Raw genomic sequence first — 19381 nt, 5'->3', positions numbered from 1 at the left:
CATTATTGTCAATATTTTGGATGGATTTACAGAATATATTAAATAGCTAACTGTTAAGAATAGCATTTCTCCTCTTATTCTTCCCCAAAGGCATTTTTTAAAATGGGCCACATGTGATCAACAGTGAAATGATGTAATTAGGACATGGCTATTTGTGGCAATCATTCTTACATGTTGGTATTGGAAGGATAGAGAAATATAGTTTTCTTATTTTTTTCTCCTCTCCTTCTACCCCTTCACTCCTCAACTCCCTTTCTTTGACCTCTTTAGTGAGAATGTACCCCTTAGTCATGAGATTTAAGTACCTTTTTATATTTCATTTGTAGAATAATGCAAGAAAAAATTAGAAGGGAAGCAATAATATTCTGGCTAGCAAAAGGTTATATCTGGCAATAAGTAATTTTTTGTCCAAAAGATTCATATCGGTACCACCTTTTATATCTTAAAGTGTGTTTCTTTACAGATTTTGTAAATTTCGTGTTTTCATTCATATACATCTCTTAAATGAATAAAGAGTATTTAAAATAATTTGGATAGAGGAGTTTATGGAAAAGTTAGTGTCAGCAGGAAGATATCTTGCCTCACTCTATCTACCTAACTATCCACTTAGCCATCCATAATACATTTATTATTCATGTTTGGTATGTGAGGTATGTGACAAACACTAAAAAGTTGAATATAAAAATATATATATATTTTAAAAATCTATAAGATAGCTTTATTTTTAAAATCTATAAGGTAGTTCTATTTTTTTTTAAAAGATTTTATTTATTTATTTGACAGAAATCACAAGTAGGCAGAGAGGCAGGGAGAGAGAGAGAGGGAGAAGCAGGCTCCCTGCTGAGCAGAGAGTCCAATATGGGGCTCCATCCCAGGACCCTGAGATCATGACCTGAGCCGAAGGCAGAGGCTTCACCCACTGAGCCACCCAGGTGCCCTGGTAGTTCTATTTTTTTAGAAAAATATGTAGGTCACTAACCTCACACTAGGTTCAGTGTATAGAAATGGTGGTGGAACTGCCTGTTCCCTGTAGATAATCACCCTAAATACTAAGATGTTTTTACTATACTTGTGATAGTTTTGAGAAATAGCCTCAGGTATGATCAGACTAGGTTATTGGCTGTTGACTGCAGGCTCACCCCTGGCAGAGCTTTATGTGGATCCCTAGTGCGTGTTTCTCTGGGTGTTGGGAATGTGTCCTGTGGACTTGGGGTGGGTAGATGATAGTCAGTGGCATAAACACAAAGGGAAATGGACATACATTCATACCACAGAGCACAAAAAGCTGTCAGAACATTATAAATTTTTATTTCCTTTATTACTGACCAGGTTGTGCAGCCTTTCTTGTATTTGTGGTCATTTGTTTGCCTTGTTCTGTGAAATGCTTACTTGTCTTTTGCCCCCTTTTTTTTTCCCGGCCCATTTTTTTTTTTTAATTGGGTGGTTTACTTTTCTCAGTGATTTGTAGTCATTCTTTATATATTTTAGATTGAGTGCTTTTTTGTTCATTTACAGATATTGCAGATGTTTCATTCCCAATTTGTGGCTCGTATTTACTTTCTGTTGATTTTTTCATGTACAAAAGTTGTTAATTTTGATAAGGTTCATTTTCTGTGTGTAATTTTTTTATGAAGACATTCTTCCTTACCTTGAGGTTATAAAGATACTTTCCAACATTTTCTTATAAATATTTTTAAAGTCTTGCTTTTCAAATTGCTGTCTTAATTGTTTTAGTGGCAAGGACATGGCAAATATAAGCTACTGAACTAGGTTGCTGGAACAGAAGAGACTCGGGTGAGGTGGGGAACGTCTTGATAAATACTTAATTGAATGTGTGATTTTTGTTACCACCATGGAGGTATGTTTAAATTGTTTTAAGATTAAGATCATGAACTATCCATGAGAGGTTCCTAGGCAGTTAAAAACAAAAAAGGCTGAGGGTGCCATTTCAGACAGTGGAAAAACCATGGGGGGAAAGCATGAAGGATTTGAAATTCCATGGCACGTTCAGGGAACAGCGGTTAGGTGGTGTTCTGTGAGCATAGAATGAGGGAGGGATATTGCAGAAGACAAAACTGCAAAATTGGATGCATAACAGATTTTGAGAAACATTTTTCTGTCTTGCAAAGGGTTTTGACTCTATTCCCCTGCAGGCAGTCATGTCAGTTTGAAGGGAAGTTGTACTGATCTGTTAGGAATTTTAGAAAAACAAATATAGCTGCTCCGAGGGGGGGGTTGGTACTCTCACAGTGCCTTGCATATAGTAGACAGATACCTGCCTTTGCTCTGAAACTAGTAGGATATTTTCGCTATAATCAGCTGCGCTGTCTGAAGTGCAGTCTTTTGATTATTAGTGGTGATTTTTCAATCTTCTGAAAGGATCTGATATTTAGTAATAGGCAAATGTTATTTGGAGGAAGTTTAGAAACTAAGGCAAATGGGCAAGCTGGGTAACTCCATTTTTGGGAAAACATGATAAATGATGACACTGATTTTTAGATACAGCTTATAAAATACTCTGAAAGCAACTTTGAAGAGGAATTTTAAGAAAGTATTTTGAACCATGTTAGCATCATTATGTGGTGGGCAGAGTAAAATTTATCTGAATGTATGAATTCTGATACTTTGAGAAAAATAAAGGTATAGGAATTCACAATGACAGCCCTTCATACTGTATAATCAGTCTGTGAAGAAGCCATTCTTGTTTTCATTGATACCATTATTTTTTTCATTTGTGTGACTTTACTGATACGGTTCTGCACCATCTTTGGCGTTTGTCATTTCTTTTCCATCACTCGGATCACAGAGTATACTCCGGCCCATGCAGGAGTGATTTGTTGTTGCCGGTGGTAAACTGACTTCCTCCCTTGGATCTTCCTTGTCCTCAGGATCATTGTTGATGCCTCAATTCCCTGTGGAAGAGTCTGGCTCACTGCCTTTTGTTCTGTCATCATCTGCTTACCAACCAACTCTGTTAGTGGTGATTTTGATCCCTTCTGCCCTTGCCTTCACATTCATAGTTCTTACTTTTTGAATTTGCATCAGTTTCCCCTGACTACTTTAAAAAAAAATACATTTTGGGTTACCCAACATCTCTCACCAAAAATGATCATATGGTGATGGTTTACTTTTTCAAGTAAATAAAATTGAATTCAGACAAACCATAAAGAACAAAGTTGTCTTCTAAGCCTTCTTAGTTTAAAATAAACAGATAAGGAATTCAGAGAAAAATTTCCCCCCTTTTTTGGCCTATTTTAAATCACCTTAACTTATCTTTGGCTTGAGCTGCCTCTGGTTCATTCATCTTATAAACTTTAATTGATCACTTTTTACTCATTTATCAATCATTTGTTGCCTGTTTCTTCTTTGCCAGGTGTTAACTGTTGGAAGAGATAGTTGAATACAACATGATCTTTGCCGTCCATAATTTTGTATAATTTGTCCAGTGTTGGGAAAAACAAAAGTTACGTAACATTGTGAGAAATACTATGATAAAGATACACACAGGATTGTGTGGGGACAAAGAAGGGAGCGTCTCTGTCAAACTGGGAGATTGGGGAATGCTTTCTAGAGGAGGGACAGTTGACCTGAGATTTAAAGAATGATTAGTAATTAGGTAAATGCAGATTAGCTGGAGGGGGAAGACCCCCCCCCCCGAAAGGGTACAGGGTGTACTGAGGCACAGAAGTGTGAAAGCACAGTGGGGAGACCTGTGCCAGACAAGGTATGGGTGGAGAAAAGTTGGAAAGGCTTTAGATCTTTTTTCTTTTGTAATATATTCATTTAGTGCTACATATTTCCCTCTTATAACAGCTTTCACTGTATTTCATACATTTTGATAAGTTGTATTTTCATTTTGTTCAAAATGTTTGTACATTTTTCTTGACATTCTTACATGTGTTAGTTAAAGGCATATTACTTAATTTTAGGTATTCGGGGCTTTCTAGCTATCTTTGTTGCTGATTTCTTGTTTAATGCCATTGTGATCTTAGGGCATACTTTGTATGATTTCTCTGCTTTTAAATTTGTTAATGTGTATTTATGGCCCGGAGTGTGATCTGTCTTGAAGTATATGCTATGAGAGTTTGAGAAGAATATATATTCTCTTATTGGATGGAGTGTTCTATAAATATCAGCTGTAGAGCCCATTGATTGATCCTACTCTTCAGTAAACTATCTGTATTGATTTACTGCACACTTGATCTGTCCTTTATTATAGGAGGTCTCAACTCTAACAGTGGATTTGTCTCTTTCTCCCTTTGGTTTTATCCATTTTTGCTTCATGTAGGTTGTCAGGCTCATACACATTAAGGATTATTTCTTCTTGGAGAGTTGACCCTTTTGTCAGTATGTAATACCCCTCCTTATCTCTGATATTTCTCTGTATCCTCACCAACACTTTTTATTTCTTGTATTTTTGGTTTTAGCCATTCTGACAGGTATTGGCAGGGATGTGGAGAAAAGGGAATCTTCATACACTGTTAGTGGGAGTGCAAGCTCATGCAGCCACTATGGAAAACAGCATGGAGAATCCTCATAAAACTTAGAGATAGAAATACCGAATGATACAGTAATTTCACTGCTGGGTATTTACTCAAAGAAAACAAAACACTAATTTGAAAAGATATATGCACCTCTGTTTATAGCAACATTATTTACAGTATCCAAGATATGGAAGGAGTCCAGGTGTCCGTCCATAGATGAATGGATAAAGAAGACCTGTTGTGTGTAGGGGGGTGTGGGGGGTGCACACACAGTGGAATATTACTCAGCCAGAAAAACAAATGAAATCTTGCCATTTGCAACAACATGGATGGAGTTAGAGAATATAATGCTAAGTGAATAAGTCAGAGAAAGACAAATACCATATGATTTCATTTATGTGCGGCATTTAAGAAACAAAAAGAGAAAAAGAAAAATCCTCAGACTCTTTTTTTTTTAAGATTTTATTTATTTGGGGGCACCTGGGTGGCTCAGTGGTTTAAGCTGCTGCCTTCGGCTCGGGTCATGATCCCAAGTCCTGGGATCGAGCCCCACATTGGGCTCTCTGCTCAGCAGGGAGCCTGCTTCCTCCCCCCACGCCTGCCTCTCTGCCTACTTGTGATCTCTGTCAATTAAATAAATAAAATCTTAAAAAAAAAAAAGATTTTATTTAATTGACAGACAGAGATCACAAGTAGGCAGAGAGGCAGGCAGAGAGAGAGGAAGGGAAGCAGGCTCCCCGCGGAGCAGAGAGCCTGATGAGCCTGATGCAGGACTGATCCCAGGACCCTGAGATCATGACCTGAGCTGAAGGCAGAGGCTTTAACCCACTGAGCCACCCACGTGTCCCCCAGACTCTTAACTCTAGAGAACAAACTGATGCTTACCAGAGGGAAGTGGATGAGGGATGGGCTAAATAGGTGATGGGGATCAAAATTACACTAATCCTGATGAGCAGTGAGCAATGTATAGAATTGTTGAATCACTGTATTTTATATTTGAAACCAGTATAACACTGTATGTTAATTATACTTGAATAAAAAAATACAATTTTATTTTATGTTTATTTATTCTTCTCTGACATTCCTCCTTTTTTAATGTATATACAGTTTTCTGACCTGATCATTTTTAGTAAGATCACAGATTAAGGGAGTGAGAAAAGTAGATGGATTGAAAATTAGGTTCTCAAAGTGAGATTTCACAATTGAAATTTCAGAAATAGGGAAGATTCTATTGGGGGTAAGTGGAGGGTATGGCCCTGAAAGTTTTCAGCTTGCTAATATGCATCTCACTTCTGAGGTCAGTCTCCCCTGCACTGTGCCATCCACTGAGGATACTGATAAATGATCACTGAGCTGAATGACTCGTACTAGAAGTTAGTGGAAGTGTGTGGAATGCAAAAATGTGTCCATATTAGGTAATCATCAACTATGAAAGCATTGCACTACAAATATTCTTTTGCAGATCTTATACAAAATTTGGAACAATTAGCATAAAATTATACTTTCAGAGAATGCTGGGGATTTCAGATCAGCCTACAGAAGTTTATTTATTCCATAATGTAATTTAATTATAGTATATTAATCTTATCAAGTAAACTAACTGTCAAAATTTAACTATTAAATTTGCTTTTGGAGCTCCCAAAACAGCAGTTGAAGCTGCTAGAAGAAGGGGTTTGAGAAAGGTGTCAGGGAGATGTCAACGGTGGCTACTTGTACTTGGAAATCATATTAAGGGAAATGTTCTTAAATGTAAATGAGTTGCTTTTGACTTTGGAATATGCTTTTATCTATGAAGAGAGAAAATTAAGCACACCAAAAAGATGCTTTGAGAGGTTGTCTAGTTCAGTATATGTGTGCATGATGAGTGTACAGATGGGATGGGAAGGATGAGGGCATATTGGGAATAGGTCTTAAGTAATTGTATTTTGCCATATAAATGAGGTGGCTGATCTTGTATTATAGATGAGGCTAAAATCTGATAATGATTGAGTTCTAGTAAGGCAAAAAAAACTTAAGACTTTAACAGGCAGAATTAAATTCTTCCTTCCTCCCTCCCTTCCTTCCTTCCTTTCTTTTTTTTAAGATTTTATTTACTTGAGAGAGAGAGAAAAGAGAGCACGCACAAGCATGGGGGAGGGGTAGATGGAAAAGCAGACTCCTAGCTGAGCAGGGAGTCCGATTCTGAACTGGATTCCAGGACCCTGAGATCATGACCTGAGTGGAAGGCAGACGCTTAACTGACTAAGCAACCAAGGTGTCCTAGGTCTGTTTCAAAGTATATATATGTTAGATTACTGGGTGATAAACCCAGTTTGTTGGGAGCCTCTCCAAGATTTGCTCTTCACTCCTCGAAAGTGTGAGAAGTTTTGCTTTTGCTCTTCGCAGTGAGGAAAAAAAATAGAATTTTTCCCCAGAAGGTTTAAGAACAAAATAAAAAATCTGAGAAATTACTTGTAGTTCTTTGAAGAAATAAGATTTCCCTTAGCCATGTGAGCTATTTATTTTTCTCTTATGGAATTAAATGATTTTTTTTTCTTTTTTTTTTAAGGAAAGCTGTTTTAAGCTTTTCGCTGAGCTACTCAAAGGCAGCTAGTTACTTGACAAATATATTTTTAAAATTTAGGCTATTTACTTGTTTTATACCCTTCTGTAATTTAAATAATGGCAGACTCTTTAAAGAATTTTGGGCAGAGAAGGTTAAAGTGTCTGGGGTTTTCAAACATTAAACACGAGATTAGAGTAAGAAATACTGTCTTGGGCTCATTGCAGTAATTATCTCATTGCTATTTAAATAACCCCCTATTGGCACTATGGCAGTACAAACACTTTTCTCTTGTGAAACAAAATAGGATTTGTATTAGAAAACTAGTTCTTACAGAGAATAATCATTATAAATATTTTGAAAACCTCTAATAACACTGTCCCCAAAATAATCATTCTGTGGTTTGTCATTATTATTATTATTATTATGTATATCTCTTCTATATTGCTTTATAAGTCTTATTCAGCATCTAACGAAGAAATAAATATTTTGCTCATCTTTCATCATTGTGTAAGTCTCTAAAACATAATACTATAAAGGCTTAAGCTGTTTTCCTTACTTGCTTAAATAGCTAAAAATGTAAATGAAAAGGATTAAATGTTTCATGATTAGGCTCAAAGGAAGAAAGAATTACTGAAAGTAGCTAATGTGCTTGACACTTAATAGAAATGAACTTCTTTTATGTATGCATTACAGAAAGGCTATGAGGAAAGATTTTACAAACTAAGAGAAACCCAAGATTCAAGAGGGTTCACCTGAAGTTACCTGTGTCGTGTGGATGTTTTTACAAGTTTGCCTGAAAAGTGCTTATTCTTTTTAGTCTTTCACTGCTGAAGAGTATTTAAAACACAATAGTTCTTGGTCTGAATACTACTTAAATATAAATATTGGAGTGGGGACAAAGGAATGATCCAGCAATCTGATATGCTTAAATGTTTCTTGCTAAATAAGTAAGGAGAAAGGGAGGAATCTGAATTTTTTCCATCACTGAGATTATCAGAGTAAGTGAGAAATACCAGTAAACTCACTTTGCTCTTTGATATATATCCTTTTGTATCAGACAAATATTAAATAACGATGGTACAATAGTTTCACATCTAGTTAATGTTTGTTATATGATCATGTGGTTTTTTTTTTTTATGAAAGTTGATTAGTTTGAATCTTAAGAAAAATCAAAAAGATTTATTTCCCATTCTAACTGCTATTTGGTGCTAAATAAAAATATTCTCGAATTACGGTTTCCAAGAACTCTGTAATTACATAGGCATGTAAGGGGCACCTGGCTGGCTCAGTAGAGTATGCAGCCCTTGATCTCAAGGTTGTGAGTTTGAGCCCCACGTTGGGTGTAGGGATGACTTAAAAATAAAATCTTAAAGGGGCACCTGGGTGGCTAAGACAGTTAAGCATCTGCCTTCATCTCAGATCATGATCTCAGGGTCCTGGGATCGAGCCCCGAATCCGGCTCTCTGCTCTGCGGGGAGCCTGCTTCTCCCTCTCCCTCTGCCTGCTGCTCCCCTGCTTGTATTCTTTTCTCTCTGTCAAATAAGTAAATAAATATATTTTTTTCTTTTAAAGATTTTATTTATTTATTTATTTATTTGACAGAGAGAAAGAGAACTGAGCCACCCAGGTGCCTCTAAATAAAATCTTAAAAAAAAAAGGCATGTGGGGCGCCTGGGTGGCTCAGTGGGTTAAGCCGCTGCCTTCGGCTCAGGTCATGATCTCAGGGTCCTGGGATCGAGTCCCGCATCGGGCTCTCTGCTCAGCAGGGAGCCTGCTTCCCTCTCTCTCTCTCTCTCTCTGCCTGCCTCTCCATCTACTTGTGATCTCTCTGTCAAATAAATAAATAAAATCTTTAAAAAAAAAAAAAAGGCATGTGAATATATAAGTAAATGGGAAGGACACTTGACTATGAGGTAGGAGGTTTGGATTCTCATCCAGTTCTTTATCACTGTGAGATTTTGAGCGAGTTGCTGTTGTCTTGGGGCCTTATTTAAAGGTAGAGGTATTTAAAAGTAGAGGGCCTTATTTAAAGGTCTTTAATCCTCTCTTACCCGCTTGCTTAAGGTAGAATGAAGAGGAGGTCTGAAAGGGCTTTGTAACTCTAATATGGAGTGATAGTTGACTTTTTAAAAAAATGACACAGACCTCTGGAAAGCTGGGATATCTTAAAAATTTTTTCAAAGTGTTAGAGGAACGTGACTCTCCTAAATCTTCTCCAGGACTGTCTAAATTAGGAACTCTAGCCGTGGGCTAAGGGAAAAGAACAGATAAGCATAATCTAAAATGTCAGCTAATTATCAAAAGTTTTGTAATTTACTTCAAGTTTTATTTTTGTTCTGGGGCTCTCTGGGACTATAAAGAGCATACAGGTGATTTGAATGTATTTGTTGAAATCCTTATAGTTGGAGGACTTAAATATTTTCCCAGGATGAAATATGTTAAACAGCTTTGATCTGGACTACATTTTGTTTGTCATTTTGTGGTTTAGAGGCTCTTTTGGCCTTTTCCTGTTTCTGCGTACTCTTCCCCGGGATTGGACCCTCTAGACAGCGGTCCCTCAGCCCAGAGGAGCCCCTGGCAGGGCTCTAGGCAGTGTCTTTCTACTCCTCACTTGAGATGAGTCATCTCCTGGCCTCCTGTTGCAGTCGGCTAGAGCGCATAAGCGGAACCCCGGGGCCAAATATGGAATTCACTCAAAATTCTCAAGGGCAAGCATATTTAAGAGGCCAGTTCTTCTTAGAGTTTTAAAAATCAGTAGACAGATGTTTAGTAAGTAAAGCTCTAGCCTTGCAGTAATCTTTTCATTTCTTAAGAAATGACATTACTGGCTTATGTGGTTATACAGAGAAATTAAAACGTAATCTTCAGGTTATTCCTGCTTTTCTACAGATTAAAAAGCAAATTGCCTTTTATCTAAATTCTGTATATTCATAATGTCCTCCCAGCCTTCCTGGTTCCTTTGTAAAATATCCTCTTTTTGTGTTTGAAGTAGCTAATTGCTAGCACAGTTAGTGGTGGTTGAAAAGGGCTGATGATGCTTTCTGAATGCTTTGTGTTATTGATTTTTGTACATATTCTAAACCAGTGGTTGGTTTGGTTATTTCTTAACTGCAACTCTAACCAGGGGTATATTTTACATTGTGATGTAGTATGTATGAATTACCTAAAATAAGTCTCATGAAATAATAATCACCCTAACTATATGTATTCCAGTATCTTCTATTTCACTTCTTTTTTTTAATGGTCATCATGATCCACTAAATGAATTAACGTGACCTGCCAAAGGGTTTCAAACTATAGTTTGAAAAAGTGGTCTTCTGGTAAATGAAAGTTTTTACTGTCTTCTTATGATTTGTAAAATATACTGGGATGTATTCATTTTAATTTGCATGTTTTCAAACTGTAGCAAACTAGCCTCTTCAAACAGGTACCTAAACTGTAATCGTTCTTCTAGAATAAAAATTAAATAATTAAACAGAGAAAACTTCATGTTTAGAGGGTAAGGTTTTTGTTTTGTTTTGTTTGTTGTTGTTGTTTTGAGATGAGGTTGAACTTTCTATTCTTCATTCTTTTTACCTATGTTCAGCTATTAAGCAATGTATTAGTAGTGAGATCTTTGGCCCCTTTATTTGTTGAACTTCATATGACTAACTTAATTAGGAACATTTGATACTTGTCCAATTAATGTTTTACACTTAATGTTTTACATTTTATACAAATTATGCCAAAGCCAGTAGGAATATTGGGTGCCATGATTCCTAATTTGTCAGTTAGGGAGGCTTAATCAAAATTAGTTTTGCCTCTCTACCTTTTCTGTTTGAAGAAGTAGGAAAATATGTTTTCCTGGCTTTTTCTAAGCTCTTGACCCAGTCAGGATGCTGACATTTTGACTGTCTGCATATGAACATCTTCCCACAGAATCAGAAGTGTTTATCACCAACCAGCCAAGATGAACATGGTGAAGAGGATCATGGGGCGACCGAGGCAGGAGGAGTGCAGCCCCCAGGACAATGCCTTAGGACTGATGCACCTCCGCCGTCTCTTCACTGAGTTGTGTCATCCTCCCCGGCACATGACTCAGAAGGAACAAGAGGAGAAGCTGTACATGATGCTGCCAGTGTTTAACAGGGTAAGCCCATGTTGCTGAGGCCATGCTTTCCAGGATTGGTTAACACTGCAGGAATTTGAAGGTTAGAGTTAATCACAGAGAGGAAGAAATGATAGAAGGAGTGTTTAAGAAGCTTGATGTTTTCTTTCCTTCCTTTCAATTTACTGTGAGCCATGTAACTTTATCTGAGACCTGGTCGGAGTGAATTCCATTTAGTTCTAACAGATAAAAGGAAGACTGAGCATTCTGTAAAATGTTCCTATAATGGTTGAGTTTTGGAAGAGGGATGGGTTATAAATTACCATTTGCTATTTCCATTATTTTTTTGAAATGATGGTTTATTGCACCAAAGAATGTAATTGCCCAAGTATATTTTGTATACTTCACGGAATCATCTCAGTTTGCTTTGTTGTTTGGCAGGTCTTCTGTAAGAGATTTTGTAGTTACAGGCCCAAGAGAGTCTAAATAGAGTTAATTTTTAAAGGTATTTCGTGAAGTTGATTACATGTGTAGCAGTCTTGGTGGGAATATTTAATTTTTATATTTTTATCCAAGGTGTACAAGTACATAGTTCAAAAATTTAGGTAGTTCCAGAGGCTTTTAGACCCCACTGCTCTTCACTGCCAGTCACTGCTGCTGCTTTTAGCTTTTTCAGCACTGAAGGGCACCCCTTGAAAGAAAGTTGTCTAAAAGTCTGTGGGGATTGGGGAAGGGAGGTCTCCTTCGAGAATGTGATGTAGGGACATGTGGGTGGCTCAGTCAATTGAACACCCAACTCTTGATTTTGGCTCAGGTTGTGATCTGGGGTGGTGGGATCAAGCCCTGCATTGGGCTCTGTGAGCAGCAGAGAATCTGCTTGAGATTCTCTCTCTCTCCCTCTATCCTTTCCCTGCTCACATGCGTGTGTGCATATACTCTTCTTTTTCTCTCTGTCATATAAATAGGTAAATCTTAAAAAAAGAGAGAGAGAATATGATGTGATTCTTGAGGCCTTAAATGATAACCATTAGCCCAATTGGAATTAACTGGACCAGATTAACCAAGAAGGTAATTAGAGTAAGAGATTAAAGCATGAATCAAGATAAAAAGCAACAAATATTTTAATATGTGCCATCATCTATAAGGAGTCCAAAGAAGTTGATTTTGTATCAAGGAGGAACAAAAAAAACAGACTGTCAGAATTGATAGGAGATACATCATGATGGGTTTGTATATTGTATTAGAAGTCAGCACTTTTTCCGGGAGGCATGTGGAGCCAATGAAGTATCTTAAGCAATAGAATAAGAGAGTAGAAGGGAGCAAGGTAAGCTGTCTACTAGGTTTCTAATTTGGGAAACTAATTGGGAATTGTTTTTCCCATTTGCTCAGAAAGAAAATTTTAAAAGATAGATTCAGTTGAATTATTTGCACGCTTCCCAAGTGAATGTATTCAGTAAGCAGAGTTAGAAGCTCGGGTACAGGATTTGGCTGGATATGTACTTTGGGGACTCTGGCAAGAGTGGGGTAGTTGAAATCCTGGAAGGGGATGAGAGAGTACTCATGGCTTATAGTGCCAAGTGAGAAGAGCACTCGACTAAGGATCAACCATGGAGAATAAGAATGTCTAATGAAAGGAGGGGAACACCTGAAGGGTACACAACAGGAGTTGGACAGTAGCAGTACAAAAAGAATCAGGAGAGGGGCGGCTATAGAGCCCAAAGATAAATGTATGAAAAGAGAAAGTAGTCAGCATTATGTATCATAGAGAGAGACCCAATAAGATGAATGTTCATGAAAGTTACTAGAATGGCAGAACCAGAAAACAGTGAGTTGAGAAGTGAATGGGAGATGAAGAGAGACAATAGGAATATACTGGGCTTGTAGAAATTTGAAAGAAAGGAGAACCAAAGAGATTGATGGACATGAACTTGATGATAAGAAGGGTTTTTGTGTGGGTGTTCCTTGTGTTTTGCTTTGTCTGTAAAGATGGAGGAGATTCTGGCTCATAAAGAGAAGGGAGAAACCAGCGGAAGAGGAAATTTGGAAATTTTTAAGAGTGAAAGTGATTGAAGTGATTGAGAGAGGAGAGCATGAGTCAGATTACTGGGGTGCGGGGGTACAGGTGAGCCTTGCCCGGGAGAAAGATACTCCAGCCCGGAGAAGAGCACATTTTGTTGGGTGTGAATATGATTTGTAGTTAGGTGTTAGAAGTTGAATAAGATCTTGCTTGATGACCTCAATTTCTTATAGTCAACAACAGAAGATGTGGTCTGTTAAGAGCCTTGGAGTAAGTTAGGGGTTTTAAGAAAATTGTGATGATTTGGAATATTACAAAAGAGAATGAGAGCGATGGTTGAAAGGGATGGTGAAAGAATTAAAGGGCGTTGAGGGTCCAGTGAAAGTTGGAGATGATAAATTTGTACTGGATCTTAGCCATTTGGGCATGTGATTTTTCTCCTGCAGGCACTTGGCAGCATGTGTGTAGAAGTAGATCAGGCAGAGAGATATATTATTTATGGGGATTGTGGTTTTGCTGGGCTGGTGGCAGAGGGGCAGGGGTAGAAGGAGGATAGTAAGAGAGACCAGTTCATACATCACCCATCGGGTTGAGTAGATGGGAAGAGCGGGTGCAAACATTAGTACATTTAGAGGTTGTTCATTTTTTTAATCTATGAAATAAGAGGCTGAGAATGATGGAGAGAGGAGATGGTCGTGTAGGAACATGCAGAGAGGTGGGGAAGGGTTTAAAATAGCTGCTGTGAAAGTGAGAGAGAGAAGAGATTACAGACAAGCCATTTTTTTCAAGCCCTGGTGAGGTAACAGTCATTAATTTTTTTTTTTTAAAGATTTTATTTATTTATTTGGCAGACAGAGATCAGAAGTAGGCAGAGAGAGGAGGAAGCAGGCTTCCTGCTGAGCAGAGAGCCCGATTCGGGGCTCGATCCCAGGACCCTGGGATCATGACCTGAGCCGAAGGCAGAGGCTTTAACCCACTGAGCCACCCAGGCACCCCAGCAGTCATTAATTTTTATTGGAATCAGTTCTGGGAAGTTGTTTCTTTTTTAATCTTTTTCTTTTTGTTCTATCTCATTGTCACAATGTACTATTGGCCCACTGAATAGTTTGAGGTAATTTTCTTCTCTCAGACTTATACACATTAATGAAGTGATGGTGATGTTTAAAATAGTTAAGGCAGTTGTTCTCAGCTGTTAACATAAGTTAGTAAGTAATATCCTACATATGTAACCCATATATTTCATCGGTAAGGCTTTTATAGCCAATTCAAGTGAGGCTTAGGCTGGAAGAATCATCTAAATATTTGTTTGTTTGTTAAGTAGAATTGAGATGCTTTAGTGATTCTCTATTGCTTAGACTGTGACTTAGTTCTCTTATGTTCTATATGGTCAGAAGTTTCATTATTATTTGAAGTCAAAAGTTTTTAATTGCCTGAGTAAAAGCACATATATATGCCTTGCCTTACACCTCTAATACAGTGAGTGATTTAAATATCATAAAGATCAGTCAGCTCTTAACTAATAAAAAGATAGGAACTTTTTTCCGTACTATTGTGACCAATTTAAAAAATATATAGTATTCACTGGATTGTCATTAGCAAAGGAAAATTATCCTTAGATAAGATATGCAATCCATTAAGTTTGAAATATATAGCTGAATTTCTTTAGTGTTTGACCATTTATACATGAACATTCTCCACTGCTAACAAAGAGCTTTGATGAAGGGTGTCTGGATGTCTGCTAAGAAAGAGCTTTGATGAAGGGTGTCTGGTTAAGTGTCTGAATTTTGATTTTGGCTCAGGTCGTGATCTCAGGGTTGGGAGATCGAGCCCTGTGTTGGGCTCTGTGTTGGGGTGTGGAGCCTCCTTAAGATTTTTTTCTCTCTCTCTCCCTCCCTCTGTCTCTTCCCGGCTTCCTCCCTCTCTTTAAAAAAAAAAGGAAAAGAAAAGAACAAAAAAAGAAAAAAGAGCGAAAGAATAGCTCAGTATGGTTCTAGAGTTCTGGCCATGATTGCTAAAAATGAAATGTGCTATCAGTTTTTGAGACTGCTTGATTCTTGCTAAATGGCAAATAAACTATATTGCTGTTAGACATGAGCATCTATCTACAGAATCATTATTAAAGAGTGCTCAGTAGTGTTATTTCAATGTGTGATTTTTGCCTTTAAGAGACACAGGTTGAGAAATGACATGTGTTGAGTCCTTTTTCTGGGCCAGGGCTCATGCTGAGGTCTTCAGCTGCCTCCCGTGGTCTTCATCACAGTCCTGCAAGGAGACTGCTGCTGTCATCTGAAGATGATGGTGGAGTCTGAGAATAGCTGAATACTATTTATCCAGGATTCTTAAAAATAATTCTTAAAAAAATAATCTTAATAATTCTTTTAGTCTTAAGAACAAAAGCTTATTGACAAATACTTGGCTTAAACTATTCAAAAATGAGTAACATTTTAGTCATCTAAAAATTAACTGCCATTGTTAATTACTGTGGTATATGTTATCATACTTCATTGTGTGTTTTAAAATATAATTTTACTAACTAGATTTTCTATTAGAAACTCCCTTTTTAAATTATTTATATTTAGAAGCACCTAAGTTGAATATAGTGGTTTTTTTTTTTTTAATCCCTTACAAGTGACCTTTACTTTTAAATTGTTGGCTTTAAAAGAACGCTCAAGTTGAGAACCAAATGAGAGAGAGATCAGGAGTCAGGTGAACTATTTACATTTTTACAGCTTTGTGTTTACATATATACAGTTGAGTTCTTATTACCTAATACCAGTACAGTTGATATTGGACAGTGTAGCTTAGGGCTGTGCAACAAAGGATTTGCTAAATTCACATCTGAAATAGTTATATTTTCTTACCCAGCCATTGGCAAAACTGGATAGTTGCAAGACCCTTGCAGAGCAGATGAGAGTGCATGTTCTGAGCCAGGCATACTCCGAAGGAAAGGGACTGAGCGTTCTCAATTTCTTTTGAGTTGGTGGTCCTTCTTAGAATCAGGGAGAATATACATGTTTTCCTAATCATTTATTATTATTCCTAATCATTTCCTAATATATTAATTAATAAGAAGACTCATTTACTATGAAGTAATGCAATTGTATCTTCATTGTTAATTTTTTAAATCTGTTATGTATAACAAATTATTCCAGAACTCCTGATAGTACTACGTCACTGATTTTTAAATATTACATATGTTTAGGGAACAAAAGACACCATTTTAGAAAACTTTGTAAAAATTACAACCTCTATTATTAGTCATATTCAATTTTTATTTGAGTAGCTTTATTCAGCAACAAATATATATGGAGTTGTTTTTTTTTTTTTTTTTTTAAGATTTTATTTATTTATTTGTCAGAGAGAGCATGAGCAGGGAGATTGGCAGACAGAGGGAGAAGCAGGCTCCCAGCTGAGCAAGGAGTTGGACGGGCATGGGGCCTCATCTCAGGACCTTAGGATCATGACCTGAGCCGAAGGCAGATGCTTAACTGACTGAGCCACCCTGTCGTCCCTATATTGAGCTTTCGTGCTATACTTGGCATTAAAATAACACTATTAGTATATTCTTCCTGAGTATGCCAAAAACATTTAGTTGAGGAAGTGCCAGAAAATTTTCTGTAATTCAGGTGGATATTAAAAATGACTTTTCTGAAATCAAGTCTAATTGTGCTGTTCCCCTCTTAAGGTAAAACTGTGTAAAGTGACAGTGCTAGGGTTCATATGAAGTTTAATTGAGACAGCATAGTACTGAGTGATTAAGAGCAGTGCTTGGAATCAGACAGTCCTAATTTTGAGTTCTGTCTCCACCACCTTCTGGCTTTAGTTGTTTAACTTCTCTAAGCTTTAATTTCCTTATCTATAAAAATGAGGACACTATATAGGATTTTATGAGATTTAAATGATAATTCTCTGTCAAGTATTTGCATAGTGCTAGCTAGGCACATTATAAATGTTCTTCGCTTGGTAACTATTATTCTTCCTGAATTTGGTAGATGGCATATTTGTTCCTCACTGCTGTTTTTTTTGTTTTTTGTTTTTTGTTTTTTGTTTTTTTTTAATCTGCGTTATGAAAGTCACATAGATGTTGTAGAGTCATTTCTTCTGAGTTGAACAGTCTCTTGCTTAGCTCTGTCCTTTGGCAAATGGGGAGATGGAGAACCAGAAAAATTTGACCAGTATTGTCTGAGGGTGAGGAGAATCAAGCCTCCTGGTACTCCCAGCTCATGCTCCATCCTCTGTAGCACACATTTAAGTACATGATTGAAATGTTGCATTTTTTAAAAGTAATATTGCTATTTGTGGAAGGTGGTTACGTACCAATATTTTTAGATTTAATTGTTAAAGTTAATGACAGAAAAATCTACTCTTTGCTACCTTATATGTTCAGTATTATCTAAATGTCAGTTCATGTTTTAGTCCCTGTACTTCTCCCACCTTATCTTGCACATTTCTCATCTCATAAAATACATTCCATTTGCACCAGTCTTTGGATTCCTCCCCTACCCCAGCCCCCAGTCCATGTCCACCTCTTAGCACAGCTCTTTGAGCTGCCCAGCACCCTCTTTGTTTGGCAGTCTGAATTGTGTGACTTTGTCTCATCACGCAGTGTCATTCCTTCATGGCAGTGTCATCTCAGGGAGACCTTCTTGGACAGCCTGTCCCCACAATAGGCATTCCCTTTTAGTTACCCTGTTTACTTCCTTTAGAACATATCACTAATGTAATTTCTATTTTTAATTTGTTTAATGTTTGTCTCCTGTACTAAAATATGAACTCCACAAGCACAGGAATCATTCCTCTTTGATTAATTTACTTTGGTATTCACCATTCTCTATTTACCTTTGTGTTCATGACTCCAGGTATTGCCTGGCATATATTCAGATCAATAAATATTTATGAGTGAATAAATGAAAAGAATGAATCACTAGACTAAAAGTTGTTTATGTGAAGGAAACAATAGTTGTTCATTTCAAATTAGCAAATAGGACATAACTCTTTTCCTGTAATAGTGATTTGGTCAGTTCAAGGAAGGCATATCTTTTGAAAAAAGTTTCTCATGGCAATAAAGCAGTTAAATGTCAGGATTTGTATGAAAATTTAGATTTTTTTCTTTCTTTCAGAGCAGAGTGGGAGGGCGGTAAGGGGACAGAAGGAGAGAGAGAATCTTATGCAGTCTCCACGCCCAGTGTGGAGCCCAATGCAGGCCTCCATCTCACAACCCAGAGATCATGACCTGAGCAGAAATCGGTTTGGGCATTTAGCCGACTGAGCCACCCAGGTGCCCCACGTTAGTTGCATTTTTAACAATGTATTATTCACCTAGCGTGGAGACCGCTTCAATAACCATATCCCTATACTGTCTAAGAAACAATCTTTTTGTTTTATGAAGTTGTCCTCATAACTCTTCAGAATAAAATAATTCTTAATAATTCTTAGTAGCAAAATAGGTATTAATATATTCTGAGTAAGAGGAATATTTGCGTGTTTTATTTTTTTATTTTTTTAAAGATTTTATTTATTTATTTGACAGAGAGAAATCACAAGTAGGCAGAGAGGCAGGCAGAGAGAGAGGAGGAAGCAGGCTCCCCGCTGAGCAGAAAGCCCGATGTGGGGCTTGAACCCAGGACCTGGTATCATGACCTGAGCCAAAGGCAGGGGCTTAACCCACGGAGCCACCCAGGCGCCCTATTTGTGTGTTTTAAATTAGTTTGATGAAAAGCTTCATAATTGCCTTAGCAAAATACAAAATTGTTTTTAAAGATTTTATTTATTTATTTGACAGAGATTGACAGTGACAGAGGGAATATAAGTAGGGGAGTGGGAGAGGGCAAAGCAGGCTTCCTGCTGATCAGGGAGCCCAGTGCGGGGCTTGATCCCAGGACCCTGGGATCATGACCTGAGCTGAAGGCAGATGCTTAACAACTGAGCCACCCAGGCACTCCCCACAATTGTTTTATAAATAACAGTTATATACTCACATTTCTGAGTTGGTAGTAGAATGGTTATTCAAGCCTTTGTCATTATTAGACTTCTCAGTTTCTAATCTGCCTCCAATTTGTTTGTTAAAGAATATGGGTCTTACTAACAAATGACCCAGTTGAGTTATAAACACATAACATTTATCAGTATCTCAGCCGAAAAAAAAAAAACATTTATTGAAGTCCTGAAAAGTCCAGTTTATTCTTTGAGATAATGTAAAATTACTCCTGTGTAAAGTTAATGAACAGTCCTTAGATAGCCAAACAAAA

At 37.3% G+C, this 19381-nt stretch overlaps 1 protein-coding gene across 9 annotated transcripts in view; it reads left to right on the top strand.

Moving 5' to 3' along the window:
- The window catches only part of WDFY3 (WD repeat and FYVE domain containing 3), a 279105-nt gene that overhangs the window by 89905 nt on the left and 169819 nt on the right, over positions 1-19381 (top strand). For all 9 annotated transcript variants that reach the window (XM_047717875.1, XM_047717871.1, XM_047717877.1 and 6 more), the window contains one exon: positions 10948-11158. In XM_047717875.1, the coding sequence (XP_047573831.1) occupies positions 10979-11158 (180 nt within the window). In that variant the 5' untranslated portion in view covers positions 10948-10978. The remainder of the gene's footprint in view (positions 1-10947; positions 11159-19381) is intronic.

The sequence above is a fragment of the Lutra lutra genome, chromosome 2 (genome assembly GCF_902655055.1).
Source record: "Lutra lutra chromosome 2, mLutLut1.2, whole genome shotgun sequence".
Lineage (NCBI taxonomy): Eukaryota > Metazoa > Chordata > Mammalia > Carnivora > Mustelidae > Lutra > Lutra lutra.
This window is presented reverse-complemented; position numbering and strand designations above follow the sequence as displayed.